We start from the raw sequence: 17,538 nt of genomic DNA on the forward strand, positions 1-17,538 counted from the left end.
CTTTTCACAGTAGTTTTGCCATCAGTACCTTTTACTTCTACTTCGGCACCTTCGCGAAGGAAGACGTACGCCACATTTGTCACCCTATTCTTGTTATTCTTGAATTGTTCCCATTTAGTGTTTCAGCATTCTCTTTCTTAAAATGATTTACTTTTACTGCAGACAATCAGCACCACCTCCGCGCTGCGAGCTGACGACTTCCAGCGAATTTAACGGCCCTTGTCAGCGGTCAGACACGGTTTAACACGGTTTAGGCCATCAAGGGCAGTCTATCGGTTTTCCCTTTGATTGAGAGTAATTGATAGAGTGGAAAAAAAAAATCCCAAGCAGTTCAGCGTAGGGTAAAAATCCATTTGATCCATTTATAACCAGGAACTGGAGCAATTCAAGGCGAACAAAACCGCACAAAGACAATAGCGCTGTAGCAGGAACGGCAGAAGTATAGTTTCTCTAAGAACGTGTAAATCACTGTAAGTAGTTTAGGTAAATAAGCCCAGAACTGTAAGGTACTTTGGAGAAATGTGTCAGGTACATGAAGAAATACATAAGAATAACCTACGTAATCATCCCTTCCTACTTTGCATGACCACGTACCATTTTATACCCAGAATACACTGTCATTGTGTCACATTGTGCTGTTATTAGCCGAAGTACAACTGCTTATTTGCACCCAGCGGTGTATAATAACGCACTGATGCAACGTTCATCTTCAGGCGCAAACACAGCTTACGGTAAACCCTTTACTCTTTAGATGCAATTTACTTTTCTACCTTATAAATGCTTTATTATGATTTATTCATTTAGCTGATATTTTTTTTTTTTTTATTTCTCTTTATTACTGGAGTAATTTAGTTAAAAACCATGATCAAAGGAGCTAAAGCAAAAGGGGGGATTTGAACCCAGGTCCTTTGATTTTAAGGTGATGGTGCGAAGCACAACACTACCGGTTTTCGCATATGCGCAATCTGAGCTGCGAGTGCGACGCCGCATCTTTGTGCGACCTCGCGAGCTTCGTGTCCTACCCGGGCTGCTGGCGTCTTCCCGCTCCGCTTCGTTCTCGCTGCGGCCGCAGGTCTCGTAGCCGAGGTCCTGCAGGTCCACCTGCACCTGCTTGCTGTGCTGCTGCACCGAGGTCTCCGCTGGGAGGGCGAAAGCACGGCAAACGCAGTCAGGCGACACCCCTGCCGGGCGTACCGAGGTCTCCGCTGACGGACAGAAGCACGGGGATCGCTGACAAGACGGGAGCGTCGATCAGCTCGGGTTGCTTAGGAGAGACACGCAACCGCCACCGGTACTAATTCATAATTCATTGAACTTTCCTTCTTTCATTTCAGAGGCGGTAAAGTTGCCGGAACACATTTGTGCTCTGAGTCCGCTGTACAGAACTTGAAATGTTTCTGTGGTTTTTTTTAATTTTTCACAAAAACACATGGACAGCACTGAGAAAGAAAAACATAGCTTTTCCCCCAAAACTTCATCGAGTGAACCGAATTGTGTACTCACACATATACAGTGTGTGTGTGTGTGTGAGAGAGAGAGACCATGTGCACTCGTACGTGTCTCTCGCATGAGCGCACGCACTCACTGAGCAGCTCCCGGTAGTCCTTCAGCTGCTCCGCCTGGGCCTGCACCGTGGCCTCAGACACCATCAGCCTCTCCTGGAGCTCCTGGCTCTCCTGCTGGCTCCGCTCCAGGTCCGAACGCAGCCGTCTCGCCTGCTCCTTCAGCTCCGCCTCCTAAGTGACAAATCGCCTAAAACTCATCTCAGGGGAGAGCCTCTTATTCCGTCATTAATCTACAACGGACAGCCTGGCACTTTTCATGACAAATATGCGGCGACAAATTTAACAGACGAACAGCTTCCCGCGGCCTCCGTGCCTTATGTAAACTCAGCTTATGAAGGTTACTCTTTTCTGTCGGCCTACAGCTCGGTGCCGCAGACTGTTTACACAAACCTGGCCGAACGAGCAACGGATTATAGACTTCGGCTGGCGAGGGAGCGAGATGGATGGACGGCGAAAGCGCCGAACTACAGCGGTCTTGTTTTCGTACTCCAGAAAGATCAATCAGCCAGTTATGGACGTGTTCAAAGGGCACACAAAGCGCACCTTCATGAGAGCTGAGAGGCGCTGCTCCAGCAGTACGGCAAGGATACCTGCGTGGAGGTGTGGGACGGCAGAGATCCCAGGTCCAGAGAGACTGGCCGGGTGCACCTCCTCTTGCCCCGTCCCTCTCGGAGCGGCGAGCCGGAGATGGAGCGCTTGCTGTGGGCGACGCCCGGCTCCCTCCCGTTGTCCGCCAACCCTTCCCCTTCTCCCGCCTGCCCTCGCTCGTCTTCTTCCTTCTCAGGGATCCCCGACCGCCCGTCGTCAGCGAGCCCCCCCGGCTCGGCCTTACCCCGCATCCTGCGGGCCGCCTGCGCCAGTGCCCTCTTCAGCTCGCCGTTTTCCGCACGCAGGCTCAGCGCAGCATTTCTGCAATGGACCGAAACGGCAGACGCTCAGCCGCACCAACACACGAGAACTTAGACGCTACAGATAAATTACCGACGCCCATCGTAAATCGTCATCTGAAGCCAGCAGGGCTTCGCTGCTCCGTGCTTCGCGTGAGACGGGGAGCCCGAGGCCCAGCAGGCCCGAGTTGCTCCGTACCTCATCTGAGAGAGGGAGGCGTAGCCGGCCTTCTCCAGCTGCGTCTTCAGCTCGCCCAGCTCGCGTTCCACTGCTTTCTTCTGCTCCACCAGCTGCTGCACCTCCGCCAGGCCCGGACTGTCCGCCGCCACGCTCTGGGAGGAAACGGCACGCGTCGCTCCGGTGTGCAGGTCCAGCTTCTCAAAGGAGGTCTGTTCAGAGAGGGATGACAGTCTGAGTATTCCCAATTGTGAACGTGGGACATGACCAAGATGGGAAAGATCAAGAATCTAAACCGGGGACAGCCGGTAGCGTAGGGATTCTAGCGACTCCTTTAGGACCCAAAGGTCGCAGGTTCGAGCCTAACCTCTGGCCGTAGTACCCGTGAGCAAGGTACTTACTCTGAATTGCTCCAGTAAATTACCCAGCTGTATAAATGGGTAAATAATTGTAACCTTAACAACGAAAGTGGTTTTGGAGAAAAGCGTCAGCTGAATGAATAAATGTAAACTGAGAACAATCAAATTTAAAGTTGAACCAAAAACGAACAGATGCAGACTGAAATAATAACAACAGGATTGGGTTTTCATTCAGTTGCGCTCCATATATTTACTGTCGATTGTTCACGTACTTAAATGGGATGTATTTCAACATCTGTAAAGGAGTCCTTTCAATTTTGCAACACCACCATCGCTATGCAGTGATACTTCAAACTATGTTCACACAGTGGGGAAAAGTAGAGTAAGATATTGAGTAGCACAATTTACCTGGTTGGCAGCAAGGCTGCGAGCAGTGAGCTTAGAGTTCTCTTCGTCCTCAATGCTATCTGCGTATTCGCTGCTGCCGTCATCTTCCTCCTCCTCTTCCTCCTCTTCCTCAACGTCGAGTTCTGAAAAGAGCACAGAGACACGTGAGCCACACGTGTCACAGCCACACACTGCCTCCACAGTGGCCGCCCAGGTTACGGACATACCGCCCCGCAGGTAACAAACGGTCAGTCCCAAGATCAGAGTGCGCTGCCCTCATTAACATTCATCATTATGAAACGTGTAAACACAAAATGCCCTTAGAGATCAGCCCTGTTTTGGCTGCGTTATGCAAAGCCAACACTGTCCCTCTTCTGCATGCGCTGCTGCTCAGCACATCAATAAATCAGTGCACATTGCTGGCTTTCATTTCACCCGCTCTCATGAACTTAAAAATAAAGAGACATTGCCAAGACATTCGCAAAGCAAAATTAATGCATCTATTCAGTAACAGCAAGTCCTGTGTTACTGCTGCTCTCGGGCAACCGACTCCTGAAAGATTGGGAACCGAGGGTCTAAACAAATGGACTGATGCCTTCCCTTCGGGGATCTACAGCGGCAGCGTACAACACAGCTGCCCTGTGCACCGATGCAAAGAAAAAAAGCTACGCAAATCACATTTTTCCACGTGTTGATTTTGGTGCCAGATCATAATGTACAGCCTTGTCAGTATTACCGAAGAATCCATATGTTTTTGATAAATATCGCATCTGAGAATACAGCGGTTCAAATAATCCTGCTTTTGTGTTTTCTCATGTTACTGCCTTGCAGTTGTATGAAGTTACGAAATGATGACCTAGGAGCAGAAAACAAGTATTTTGATTGTTTCATCTTGATTGCTGTTTTTGTATCAAAAACATTACATATGTAAACAAGCTCTGAACCTCACACTTTCGGCAGTACGGAGGTTTTCACTGAAAAGACTAGTATGTATAAATGTTTAAAACTAGTAAAGGGCAGCGAAAGGGTCAGACTAAGCGGACGTGTCCGCGGGTCAGACTCGTCCTTACCCCCGAGACTGCGATCGGGCGATTTGCTAAAATCGCACACGGATTACTCCTTGGCTGCTATCAGGAGAGGGTGACCATTCTGGTGTTTTCACAGGCTCCAGAGACCCCTCCCATCTTGGAACTGGCTAGAAAACGCTGCTATGCTGGATGTTACTAGTGTCAGTGTGTACTTAGTGTATGCGCTGGTCACACAGATAGTGACCATTTGGGTTGCAGTACATAGGGAAAAATGCTGCCACATTTTCACCTGAGAATTGTGTAGTTTTACTGATGGATTGTGTTGTGCCAATTTACATGTAAAAACAGTAGGGAAACAGAATTCTGTTATCTGCTCATTTTCAGGGATGAAAATGTAACTTGGACTGTTGTATCCAACACAAAGTGCGCTAACATCTCTGGTGTATTTTACCCCCAGGAACTTGGAGGATTGCTGAGTTTTAGAAATGTACAACACTGCATATGTACTGAAACACGATGTGTATTTTGTGTTTGTTTTGCAGGCGTATGGCAGTCATGCATTAAAAACAGCAGGCTGCTTTGTGATGAAGGGAAGGGACTCATAACCTGAAGGTGGGCAGTCCAAGGATGGGGCCCTTTTGTAGAACTGAGCTAAGCAAAGCACATGACCTGCTCCATTAAATATCTACATAAAATGGGTAAAATTATTCACTTTGGTGAAGAAAATGTTAGGAAACATGGGAGAGATTCATTTCTTTGTAAAATCATGAGATTGATTACATTTGTCCCTAGAGCATCACACTCATAATCGAATGGTAAAAATGGTGAAAAGGCCAGAGATGGGGTGGTGATTCAAAACAACTAACACAAACTCACAGGATCATTGACGGTGCATTTATTTAGCTTCACATCACCAGGAAGAAGGTGTAACTGAAATGTTTATAGACATTTTTATATAGAAGAGCATTACAGTGGGAAAACCAAAAAAGGTCCTTTGCTAAGACAATGCAAACAACTTCCAGCTCCGTATTGTGGTTTACTAATGTAAAATTAAAAAAATTGAGTCAACCACCCTTTCCTTACTTTGTTGCCTCAAAAAGAAGAAAATGCAAGATGTAGCACAGTTGCATTTTTATTACTGACATGGGAAAAAAAAAAAACTAAATATTTTAAAGAACTAAGGTGAACCTTAAGAAGCAGCAGATATAGCAATGAAGGCACCAGGCACAGCACAGAGCCATAGTGAGGGAAACGGGAAGGATACGTACCTGTGCGCTCTTAAGGTGGAGAGGATGATGACAAAAATGCTGATATTTATAGTACTTACCTTCATCCAGCCATGAGACATGTGGACTAAAATGTGCATGTAATTAGGTCCATAAAGTATGTTCAATTATTATCTAATATATGCCACAAAGGCCGAAGATATTGTATGAATGTTGCATAAAATTCAAACAAAATAGTTTAAAAACACTAAGTCTGGTGAATCCTTACCCTTAAAAAGTTCATTATGCTGCCTCACTGTAAGACTATGAGCAATATCCAGAATGCAGTATCAGCAATACCCACTATATGAAGAATTAAAGCAATTACCAAAAAAAAAAAAAAAAAATAAAAATCCAGCTTGACAAACTCACACAAAAGAATTCCCATTTCATGTTAAAAATCACACCTTCTTTTACAAATGGTGGTTTACAAACAGAACGGCATATATCAGTTTTGCAGCTTTACAGAAGTTCAGCCATGCAGATTAGAGGCTCATGCTGCACACCATTCATGCAAGAACCACAGGCGCCATACAATAACACAGGCTGCCATAAATCGCCTACTTCCATAAAACTGTTTCCATCTACCTTGCATTACATTAAATCTAATGTCAGCTGAAATATGTTTTTTTTCTCAACCATTTTGCTTAGAAAATCCAAACGCCAATTAGGGAAATTAACTTTTAAAAAAAAAAAAAAAAAAAAAAAAACACAAGTATTACAGAGAACATTTTTTTGACCTTTGTGCCGGGTGATGATTTGGTCAGACGTGAACTGGGATTCTGAGTAATGGAAGCGGATATTTAATTTCCCCCCCGGGTGCCGTGAAAGGTTGAGACTCGGCACATGGCAGTGCTGGAAATGGGAATAGGAAGCGAAAAGCAAACGCGCACATGGAAGTCCCTGTGAGGGCAGAAACGGATGGAGAGGCTGGACCCTCCTACACTAAACTTCTCACTTAGCTCTGAGGCAAAAACACAAGTGGGAGTTAATCGTACTGGTTCTGGACCTTCAAATCTGCACCTATTTGCACTAGATGGTAAAATAACAAATCCTATGAAAAGAGCATTGACACACAAGCAGAATAGGGTGGGACCGTAGTCTTAAAAAGGAGCAAAAAGTCCAAAAGGGAACAAGTACACAACTTGGTTCCACTTCCTTGCACACAACACACTGATACTAAATACAGGTATCGCCAATAGCACAAACATTTATTTTTTACTGTTTATCCACAAGAAGGACTGAACAGGCAATTAAAAGGTTCGTAAAATGTATCCAAGAATTTAAATTAAGAATGATGTTGGCATTGCAGGGTAACTCTTAGAAACTGTAGGCCTACATTGTATTTTTTCCTGAAAACTCTTGTTTTTGCCACATTATGAGGGAAGTGAACCGTTTCCTACCAATGTAATATTCCGATCGACAAATTGGCAATAAAAAGTCACTTAGGTGATTACGGCACAGTGACACAAGCATCGTCTCTCACGAGCCCTGCTAGCTTGCAATGACTTTTATGAAAGGTTTCCCCAAAATGGTTGCAGGTGCATGGATGGACTTGAGAATGAATGACTACAAATGTTTCAAAATAAAAAAAAATTCTGAAACTCACGGTAAAAATAAGGCTTTAACATAAATACAGTGCAGTCAAAATATGGGGGGGGGGAGAGGAGATATTGCACAAAATCTCATTAGGTCAACAGGAAACTAAGGTAAAAACCAACAAATTAAAATAAATACACACAAAAGAGATTTGCACATGTTGCCTCTTCAGTTAGTAGAATCACCCCACAGATGAACAGCTCAGAGCAAGCACCACCCACGAACACTGTCCGTCCCACTCGGCAACCCCATTCAACATTAGTGAGCTACGCAGAATGAGCACTGCTGCCCCCTGCAGCACAGGAGGCCTGTTCCTGAAGGAGCCTCAAACTTTGCTGTTTCCCACCTCCAAATTCAGGTTGTGTTGCAGCTGCCTTTTCTGGCAGAGTGGTGGTCTCTCGGGCCCTTCCAAGGGCCTCCTCCAGTTGTCCTCGGAGCGCCTGAATTGTGTCGAGCTCTCTCTGCAGCGTCCAGACCTTCTCAGAGCTAAGGTATGGAAAAAAAAATGCCAACACAGAAAAAAGGAACTACACAGAGTAGGTTAAAAGCAAAAAAAAAAAAAAAAGACCAATAAATCAACTAAGGGGACCTTACCTGTCTTCGATAGAGCCAACCTGCATCAGACTGTGATACACCTGTTTCTCCACCTTTACAGCTTCGTTCAGTCTACCGTAGTCTGAAATCAGTTGCTCTAACAAGAGCTGTCAAGAAATAGACAAAAAAACCCCCTAAAATCAAAAAACAAGCCCCTTAGAGGTACCCAGATGGAAAAGAAGAGACAGTGAGCTGTCAGTGATCTCTTTACTGCCCAAGTGGTCAATACAGAAAAAATAAGTGCCACCTGGTGATCCTTGCTGGTGATCTTCTGGTGGCCTTCCCTGTCCCTCAGCTCCTGGAGCTCCTGTGTCAGCCCCTCCACCAAAGTCAAGTCTGAAGGATGTACTAGTTGCCTCTGAAGGTCCTTTGAGTCACGATGCACACAAACACACCAGCAAAAAAACAACAAGGATACCAGATGAGCACTAAAAAGACAGGTGAGCATACACTCTGTAGAGAATCTTATTAAGAGCTACAAAAGCAATCTGTTGTGTAACCTTAATGAGCTCCTCCTTGATTTCCAGTGTTTTTGTGAGGCCTTCCAGTTCAACAGCCTGGGTCTCTATCTGATCCTTGACCTTGGCTAGTGCAGCACGGAGGGTGGAAAGCTCCAACTGGATGGAAAGATAAAAAAAATTGTCATAGCCAATCCAAACTGACAGGACGCTGAATTCATGATCACTCATATCGAATCATCTGCCCATTACCTGGGCCTCCTTCTCCTTCTTTAGGGCAAGTCGAAGTTCCTCGTGCAGTGCACAAATCTCTGTCGGCAACCCCAAATCTCTGTCAGCCGCTGTCCACACCACAGAGAACATGACTTTGCCATGAACAACTGTACCAGTGGTATTAGCACCGACTAACATGGAGAAGTGCTGGTACTACATGTGCCTACTATTTTTCATTTACCTCTCTGCCCAGTGCCTGTGGATGCTTCTCCTTGCTTGGAGGTGATCATGGGCTCTTCCTGATTGTATGAATTGCTGTTCATCAGCACCTACAGGTGATTATCACAAACTTTGCTCAGTGAAGGTACAACACTTGTATGAAACATACAACATATACTCCAAGGCAATGCTAATGCAAGATCTGAGTACTGTTGACTGAGTTTGAATAAATTAAGACCCAACATGCTTTGAAGAAATCTAACCTGGATTTATGCAGGCCTGCTTACCTGGATAAATGACTCTTTCTCACGCAGCTGGTTCTGCAGCCTCTTGATCTGGTAATGTGGATCTGAGCTCTGTTGCTCAGTCTTTTGGGTCAACTTGGTCAGCTCCTGCTCACGGACAGCTAGTTGTCTGCGCAGCTCCTGCAGCTCACAGGTCCGCTCCGCGATCACCTGACCCAGTCGGCTCACAGAGTCCTGAGAGGAGACCAATTGAATAAGCATCGCAAGTTACACTCAACACTGTCTGGCTATGAGTGCAATGCTTATATCTACTGTTCTGTTTTATAGCACTGATTTATAAATAGAAAAAGAATTTCATTCTGTATATCAGTTCAGGAAAAGTATCTTGATCAAGCATGCAAAAGCAGGAGTGGGATTCAAACCAGGGTCCCTCCATTGCAAGCAAACAGTTGTAAACAGCACCATTTTCTAGTGTACTTCCTTGACTATGTATTAATATTACATTTTTAAAGTTATTCCATTTATATTTATTTATGTGCTTTGACGGATTTCTAAAGCAGATCTGTCACCTGCTGCAGCATGGGTTTTACCTTGATGTACTGGTCCCTGCTGTTGATGGCGCCGAGTAGTTCCTGGACCTGGGAGTGGTGCTCTTGGGCTTGCCGGGTGCGATCTGAAAGAGCTTCTTGAAAGAGACGCTCCTTCAGCTGAAGGCGCAGCTTAAGCTCCTCTACCACCAGGTTGCCATCTGTGGTGGACTTGCTAAGGAGTGCTGCTGTCAGGTTCTGAGCCACAAACAAATACAAACACAATGAAATGCTTGAGATGAGTATATACTTGACTCCATCCAACAAAGGATGTGTTCTGCTTCACTGCGATGGTGTTGCACCTCTTCCTGCATTTACCTTTTTCTCTACTCATGTTTTCAGAGGGCTGCTAGCACGTTTTTATTCATAATCCTTATTTATGTCTTTATCCAAGACAACTTATGCTGGATGAACTTTAGTTTTTTACCCATTTATACAGCAGTGAGGTGAATACACACACACACACACACACACACACACACACACCATGGACGGAGAAACATTTCATACCTCTGCCTCCTTTGTACGGCTCTGCAGTGAGGCCTGCAGCTGGCTGATGATGGCGTCTCTCTCCTTCAGGCTGTGCCTGTTCCTCTCCTCCACCTCGTGCTTCAGCCACTGCAGGTTCTTGTTGGCCTCCTTTGCCTGCTCGAGCTCCAGCTCTCGGCCTCGCAGCACACCTTCCAGACTCTGAGTCATGCCGAGACAAATGCAGACAGACAGAGACCAGCAGACTTAGGAAGGCAGGTATATCAGACACACAGCGCAGTACATTTGGTGTGTGTCAGTGTCGCCAATGGAGCGAAGCTGGGGTATTGGCAGTACCGTGATGGTCTCCTCATTCTTGGACAGAACATAGCGCAGTCTCTCCAGGTCCCTCTCCTTCTCCCTGAGGGCCAATTGCAAATGGCGAATATCTGCATTCTTCTCCTCCAGGCAGTGAAATTTGTCATCGATGGCACGCTGGAGGGAGAGGGGGTAAAATAATCAGGCAAAGGCCAACTACCTGAAATATTCCCAGACAGGTTTTTTCAGATCTGAATCCTCCTGTTCCATCAAACACCCTAAAAATATAAATGCAATCTAAAGTAAAGCAGTGCAGTGGTTACAGCTGCTGCCTTTGGACCCATAGATTGCAGGTTCAAATCCCACCTCCAACTGTAGTACCCTTGAGCAAGGTATTTACTCTAAATTGCTTCAGTAAAAATACTTACCCATTTATAGAGGTGGGTAACTGTAGGTAGATTAATACTGTAAGTCACTTTGGAGAAAGTGTCAGCTAAATTAATAAATGTAAGTGATTTGTGAAGCTCACACGCAGTGCTGATCTGCAACCCACCTCCAGGGTTCTGTCCCGTTCCTTGATGCGCTCCTTTAGCTTGTGAAGCATTGTGTCCCGATTCTTGCTGGGATCCTTTTGATGGTCAAGAAGCTCCAAGTACTCCTAAGTAAAGGATCACTGGGAGGTTAAGGTCAATCTGGATCCAACCAGTCCTATTCTTCTGATACCTTTAAAGCCCCAAAGAACCTGAAACCAGCCCAGGTCTGGCGACAAGCACACAAGCCACGTTGTACTCATGGGATGGAAAACATGGCTGTGGAGGTAATCAATAGCAGCAGTAACTAAATGCAACTTAATGACCCTGGTCTTCTGACCTGCACCATTTGCTCCTTGGTCTGTAGTGAGAGCCTCAGCTGTTGCATGGTCTTCTCCCTGGCCTCCACCTCCACCTGCTTTTCTCCCTCCACCTCCTTCAGCTGCACCTCCTTTGCCTGGAGGTCAGACTGGGCCTGATGCAGAGCACTGCGCAACTCCTGTAGTAGGACAATCAACATGTCATTAATCTCACTTCTTGCACACAAAGTCATTTACGCAACACCAAGCTGCTGAGCAGCCAGCCTGGAAAAAAGATGTGTTAATATCCTATGCTTAATACGCCATTTCCTGCAGGTGGGAAGAGAAATTCTACAGCGATAGACAAGTAAGCACAGATGACCCTTATGCTTGGCCTACCTGGTTGTGCTGCTCTGTGCTCTCACGGTGTTGTAGCGCCTCCTCCAGGTCGGCGTGAAGACGGTCACGGGCACGAGAGATGTCAGCAGCCTGCCACTGGCTCTTCCGCTCTGCCCTCTTGCTGCCCTGCAGCTCCAGCTGACTAGAAAAGATGGAACTGCGCAGGGCAAGGAGCTCTGTCTGTAGCTGGGTTGCCTCCCTGTCAGACACCTGCACCAAAGTGGTTATGAATAACACCTGTCAGGACACTGCACCAGAACAAGTGAGGAAATGCTTGTCAGAAACTACTTAAATGCTTAGGACAATTCTTGCAGGATGTATCATGTTGTGATGTATTTGGTACCAAATGTTCTCAATACGTTTTGAAAGCTATACCCCAGGCTGGTCAGGGAAACGTGAATTACAATAAATATGCTGAAAAAGTCCCACATGCACCTCTGTGAGAGTCGGGCTCTTACCTGCAGGTGCTGCAGTTGGTACCGGTGGGCCACCTCTTTCAGCGTGCACAGCATTTCATTCTGCCCCTCAATGACACTGTAGAGCTCCTGGGCCTGGAAAGCGCACAATGGCACAGCAATGAAGAGTGATTCCTTGAAATTCACCCTTTCCACGACCAATCTCCTGCAGCAGCTCACCCACCTCCCTGTCTTTGGTGCCAGCAACGTCATTCAGGCCTTGAATGGTGCGCTCCTGCATCTGGGTGGACTGCCTGAGGGAACGCAGCTCCAACTCCATCTCATTCAGCTTCTCCTGGAGCTTCTGCGGAGAGGAGATGAGCTGTGACCACAACCACTTGGCGTGAGGTTGCCCAACAAAAATAGGGCATAGCTCATGTTTAACCCCACCTCTCATTTTATCCAAATCTTGCATCATCTTGTGAGCCCCAACGTGTAGCCTTATACAGTACCGGTCAAAAATATGAGTACACCCAGACAACCTAGCCAACTCTTGTATGGGTGAAACTGGACAGAAGAGTGAAATAAGGCCAACCTACAAGCATCTTACACCTCTGGGAACTGCTGCAGAAGAGCTAGAAAGACGTTGACTCATTTGCTAATCGAACTTTGTCAGCCGAATGCCTTGTGTGAAAAAACTACTTTCGTGGAAGAGTGCTCAAACTTTTCACTGGTACTGTAGAACATCTGCATCACGTGGATACTGTCGGCCTGCTGCGGAGTAAACACAGAAGAAACTTTCAGCGTACAGGTTGGCTGGATAAACTGTACCTTGTTGTTGGACTCGCTCTTGTGGATTCGGGCCTGCAACGACTGGACCTGGAGTTGTGCCTTCTGCAGCTCGCTGACGCACTGGCCCGCAGCACACTCGTACTGGTTCAGCTGGCTCTGCTGCTCCTCGATGAGGCTCTGGACACACGAACACAGCACAAACAGATGTCATCTTGGTCAAAAGTACTACCTCAGCCACAGTACCAGAAAGGACTATGAGGTCCTCCACTGCACAAACTCACCTACATGACCTATGTTAAGCTTTTTATGATTTTGTTTTGCATCAGCTTTAGTGACTAAAATTGCCTTTTCATGAGGTAATACCCAATTTCAAGAGTCATAAAAAGAGAGAGGGCCCACTGACAATAGTGGGCAATTTACACACCATCTCAGTGGGGCCTTCTGAGGGCAGGCAATGGGACATATTGCTGCAGGGAACAGTAAACAGACAGCACAGCACTATCGCAAGGTCAGGCCTCTCACTCCCTCAATCAGTAGCAACTGCTGAAATCCTGATTAACTCTACATCTCTGTGCTGTGTGGAAAATTAAACGCTGATCTATAAAAGGCATTGGCTCTGCTCTGATGTTTCTGTTTCCACACAAACACCTATAGCACACCCCTCTACTGATTTCTCTTGCAAAACACTGAGCAAAATGAGAACTGCAGCTCAGTGTTCTATAACTTCCTGAGGGCATCCGTGTTTATTTTTCTTCTTTGCATACCCAGAGCACTGATGTCCTGGAGAAATTTCTGGACTAGATATGAGCTAGCAGCTTACGCTGTACAACCCTACCACAAATTTTTGAGTTCCCTCAGAGGGAGGTCTCTACAATCCATATTTAAATGACTAAAATAAAAACATTTACAGCCTCCTTTATTTTTATTTTCTTTTTTGAATGCGTTTGTCTACAACATAAGCAGTCTTTCCGTAAAAAGAAGAATCATCTAACACGGTATTGCAGTTTTCGGCTAGCAGCGAAAGTGGGACAGCACTAAAGCCGATGCAGATGTCAGGAGCAGGTGCTTTAGCTGGTGGGCATGTTATACCACAGGCTAGAAGAGTCTTCTGACAAAGGCCAACATGAATGAGGGGGCTCTTGAGCATGCTGGCACCATAAGGTCAAATGGAAAGGGGAGGGGAAAAAAAAAAAAAAACAGGTAAGAGGTAGAAACAACAAAGCTCAGATCATTCCTTAGAGCAACCGTTACAAAATCTTTGGAAGAATTAAATAAGGAATATATTCACAACTGTTAAATTCATCATCCACAAAATTAATGGGGAGCACCAGGTTCTGTCAATAGACAAAGATAGTGAAGTAATGATAAAGTAGTCACAGATTTATTCATGAGTGCAGGCGATCAGCCTAATTTTGAATTATCCCACAACTAATTAAGTGCTGTTTATCCTGACATTAATGAACATGTGATCGTTGTATTATTTGTGTATTTAAAAAGTTAAAGATTAGTGCATACAATTCTAAATCCACAAGAGACAAAGAGCTGCAAACACATTAGAATGAAACATGACCTTTAAAATAGCTCACAGCAATTGAAAGTCTAGAGTCATCATAGCAACCAGTACTTACAAACAAGAACAAACAAAGCCTGAGGAAACAGCACGAGAGAAGGAGCGAAATAAAGGATGTGGGATGGACCTACAGTGTCAAACACAACAACTGTTTCCATGACAACGAGTGTCACAGGCCTTATAGGAAACGGGTAATGTTCTCCGAGACTGCAGTCTAGCAAAGAGGAGTTATGAATTATCATGAGTGGTGGTACGCCCACTAAACACACTGCCACAGGCCTTCTTCTGGACATATCTAGTCCGCAATAAGAACATATATTCAATATAATTAATAATTATGCATTAGCTGTCTAACATACATCTGAAAACAGTAAACTGCATTTAACAGTGTAATACAAAAATCTGAGCACATATAATTTCTGGTCCAAATAAGTTAAATGAAAAATTAAAAAGAAATACACGGGAAAAAAAAGTTTGAACTTGCAATCATATCTACAACAAAAAGCTGACAAAGGGGCTTCGCTTTGTTGGCTGACCCTTGACCACGTTCACATAGGAGGATAGGCAGGTTAGAAATCGACAGGCGCCCATCCGATACCTTCTTGCAGCGAATAGGCGCATATTCCACGTAGACGTCTCGCCACATCTCCTCAAGCTCGGCAAGTTCCAGCTGCAGGTCTAGGGGGACCTGATGGGCTGCCACCTCGCTGCACCTGCTGCACAGAACCCTAGCGGACAGTTCTAATGCAGCCTCCTTGTTGCCCATTTCAAGGGAGGTAGGTTTCACCAGGATTGGGAGCCTGCTTCCACGAGGACTCTGGATGGGCCTGTATTCACAGTTCCTCACCAGGCTGAGGGCCAGAGCCAACTTGTGGGAGGAGAGGACCAAACTTGCAGACATCTGCTCAGACCTCTGCTCCTCCTCCCCATGACCGGAGGGATGGACCGCATCGACAGCAGTGTCCAGGGACTCGACGGAGGGTGATCCAGAGCTAGTGTCTTCAAGGCTGCCACACTCCGCAGTGCTGTCCCCCTCCAGCACGGGCGTCACGGCTGCTGAAGGCTCCACGCTGTACTCGCTCTCCGGCACGCTCACGGAGTAGCGAGTGGATGGGCCGCAGGAGATGCTCCTGGCTAATTTGCGGGGCACCCTGCACACAGCCTCATAATCGGAGTCGGCGACCCTCAGGGCTGAGCAGCCCTTGCACCTCCGCGAGCGGCTTGTGCACGCCTCAGACCCCTGGCAATGATGGTGAGGGTCCAGCACCTGGTCTTCGTGCTCGGCCCACGATTCATACGCAGAATAGGCAAGGTCCTCCTGGAGCAGGGAAACGTACTTGGCATCATGCAGGCCAGACATGTCCACAGTGCAGTCCACAGGCCGGCTTTCCGCGCCCGCCCTCATCTCCTCGCTATTGCTCCTACTGTAGAGGCTGCCGATGCACTGCCGGAGACGCTCCTTCTCCAACAGCAGCTTCTGAAGGCGTTCGATGGAGAGAGCCTCGACGCGCGCGATGACCGTATCGAAGCGATACATGCGCTCCAGCATGAAAGTGCACTTGCTGCAGGCAAACTCAGCCCTGCCATCGCGCGTCAGGTCCCGGCCCAGCACGTGGGACAGCAGGACCTGCAGGTTGAGCTTGGACGCCGGGTGGAAAATCCAGCGCCGCTGATTACCGCACAGCTCACGGGCGCAGATCCGACACAGATCCTTCATCCTGACGTCCAACATCGGCGCAGAGACGGCAAACGCCGACCAAGCCCGGCCTTCGCCCCGCAGCGCTCGACGGCGAAGCAACCGCTTTCAAAAGGCGCCCCGTCCAAAAAATACCCGTCGCCGAGGTAGTCGGAAGAAATCTTTCATATTTTCAAGACGGATTGATGCACTTAGTTTTGCAGCCATTTGGGAAATAAATACATAAATAAACATGAAAGCCTAAAGTAGCATGAGCACACAGCACAATAGTCATAGAGAGCGCTGCCTTAGAGAAGGAACTGCTGGACTGCAGCCCTCATCGCTTGTAGGTCTCAGTGTAGGTCCATCAGACATCATCATGAGACACACCTGTGTCGACAAGCAGCATTAAGGAGCCGTCAATAATACAAACAGGGGGGGGGCTGCACCACTGCGTGTTCACGTGGTGACAGAGGACAAACAGACGCCGGAGTCCCGCAAGCGGTAAGAGGGCGCGGAGAAGCCTCTCGCGCCATGCACGAGAGAAGCGAAAATGAAGGCAATCCACGTGATATCAGCGGGTTTTTTTTTTTTTTTTCTCCCCCCTCTCTCCCCTTCTTCTTCTTTTTGTCCCTTCCCCCTCCCTCGACAAAACAACGTCAACGGAGTCCACTTTATAATTCAAAATCCTGTTGCGCAGTAGTGTGTATTTAGCCGACGTGCGAGAGAGTCAGTGTCTGGATATCTTCAGCATCCTCCTCCTCATCATGATGCCGGACCGCAGTCCTGTCAGCTCCGCCGCGGCACCGCTGCTGCTAATCCTCCTTCGGTGTGACGGCAAAACGTCGCTCTCTCGCGAGCCACCGGAGACCTCAGGTTTTATGTTTTATCTAGTAACAAATACTGGTGTCCCGCTACATTAAGGTTTCTTCGTTTTAAATAAATTGAGACGCTTCTCCAGCGTCAGCAGCGAGAAGACGGCTGTGATGTGGCAGCGCTGCGCAGAGCCGCTGCGGAACGAACCATTACTACAAAGGAGGAGTGCCGAAATTAAATTTATGTAAAGCGTATTTATTTTCAACCGTGGCACAATAAGAATGGTGAAAAACACAAGAATACTGTTTAAAGATAAAATGTGTATAAAATATCACTATGCGAGAACAGTGACATTATTGTGTGATAATCCCTCAACCCCCCGAGCAATGATGTGGTTTGGTCCGATGTGGAGGTGAATCGGTGAAGGGCTCGTTTTCTGTCATACGACTGCTGTGTGATGTGGAGAACAACGAAATACGCAGCCAGAAGCCTCCTCATAACCACAGAATAAGGAAATAGCAGCGAAATACTGCGAATAATCTACGATTTACAACAGTTCTGTCTGTTAAGACGCTGATCAACATGTCAAACTACTCGGTTTAGGTGCTGCATTTGTACTGCCTGCACAATTTTAATAATTCTGCCCAAGCTTGTTTCAGCAGCCTAAATGTTTCACACTGAACTAAATAACA

General features: G+C 46.7%; 1 protein-coding gene across 6 annotated transcripts in view; it reads right to left on the bottom strand.

Moving 5' to 3' along the window:
* pde4dip (phosphodiesterase 4D interacting protein) overlaps positions 1–17,538 on the bottom strand; it is a 74,208-nt gene that overhangs the window by 18,973 nt on the left and 37,697 nt on the right. For 4 of the 6 annotated variants that reach the window (XM_029254900.1, XM_029254898.1, XM_029254897.1 and 1 more), the window contains exons 1-22: positions 14,954–17,515; positions 12,825–12,962; positions 12,238–12,357; positions 12,057–12,149; positions 11,599–11,808; positions 11,241–11,399; positions 10,924–11,028; positions 10,410–10,547; positions 10,095–10,274; positions 9,588–9,782; positions 9,040–9,231; positions 8,775–8,862; positions 8,573–8,661; positions 8,363–8,479; positions 8,110–8,229; positions 7,863–7,969; positions 7,615–7,754; positions 3,398–3,519; positions 2,652–2,842; positions 2,156–2,474; positions 1,586–1,736; positions 1,023–1,139 (exon numbers count right to left, since the gene is read on the bottom strand). In XM_029254900.1, the coding sequence (XP_029110733.1) occupies positions 1,023–1,139; positions 1,586–1,736; positions 2,156–2,474; positions 2,652–2,842; positions 3,398–3,519; positions 7,615–7,754; positions 7,863–7,969; positions 8,110–8,229; positions 8,363–8,479; positions 8,573–8,661; positions 8,775–8,862; positions 9,040–9,231; positions 9,588–9,782; positions 10,095–10,274; positions 10,410–10,547; positions 10,924–11,028; positions 11,241–11,399; positions 11,599–11,808; positions 12,057–12,149; positions 12,238–12,357; positions 12,825–12,962; positions 14,954–16,087 (4,225 nt within the window). In that variant the 5' untranslated portion in view covers positions 16,088–17,515. Of the gene's footprint in view, positions 1–1,022; positions 1,140–1,585; positions 1,737–2,155; positions 2,475–2,651; positions 2,843–3,397; positions 3,520–7,614; positions 7,755–7,862; positions 7,970–8,109; positions 8,230–8,362; positions 8,480–8,572; positions 8,662–8,774; positions 8,863–9,039; positions 9,232–9,587; positions 9,783–10,094; positions 10,275–10,409; positions 10,548–10,923; positions 11,029–11,240; positions 11,400–11,598; positions 11,809–12,056; positions 12,150–12,237; positions 12,358–12,824; positions 12,963–14,953; positions 17,517–17,538 lie in introns of those variants that run through there. The other 2 variants (XM_029254896.1, XM_029254899.1) reach the window with 2 other exon arrangements.

The sequence above is a fragment of the Scleropages formosus genome, chromosome 9 (assembly GCF_900964775.1).
Source record: "Scleropages formosus chromosome 9, fSclFor1.1, whole genome shotgun sequence".
In the NCBI taxonomy this organism is placed as follows: Eukaryota; Metazoa; Chordata; class Actinopteri; order Osteoglossiformes; family Osteoglossidae; genus Scleropages; species Scleropages formosus.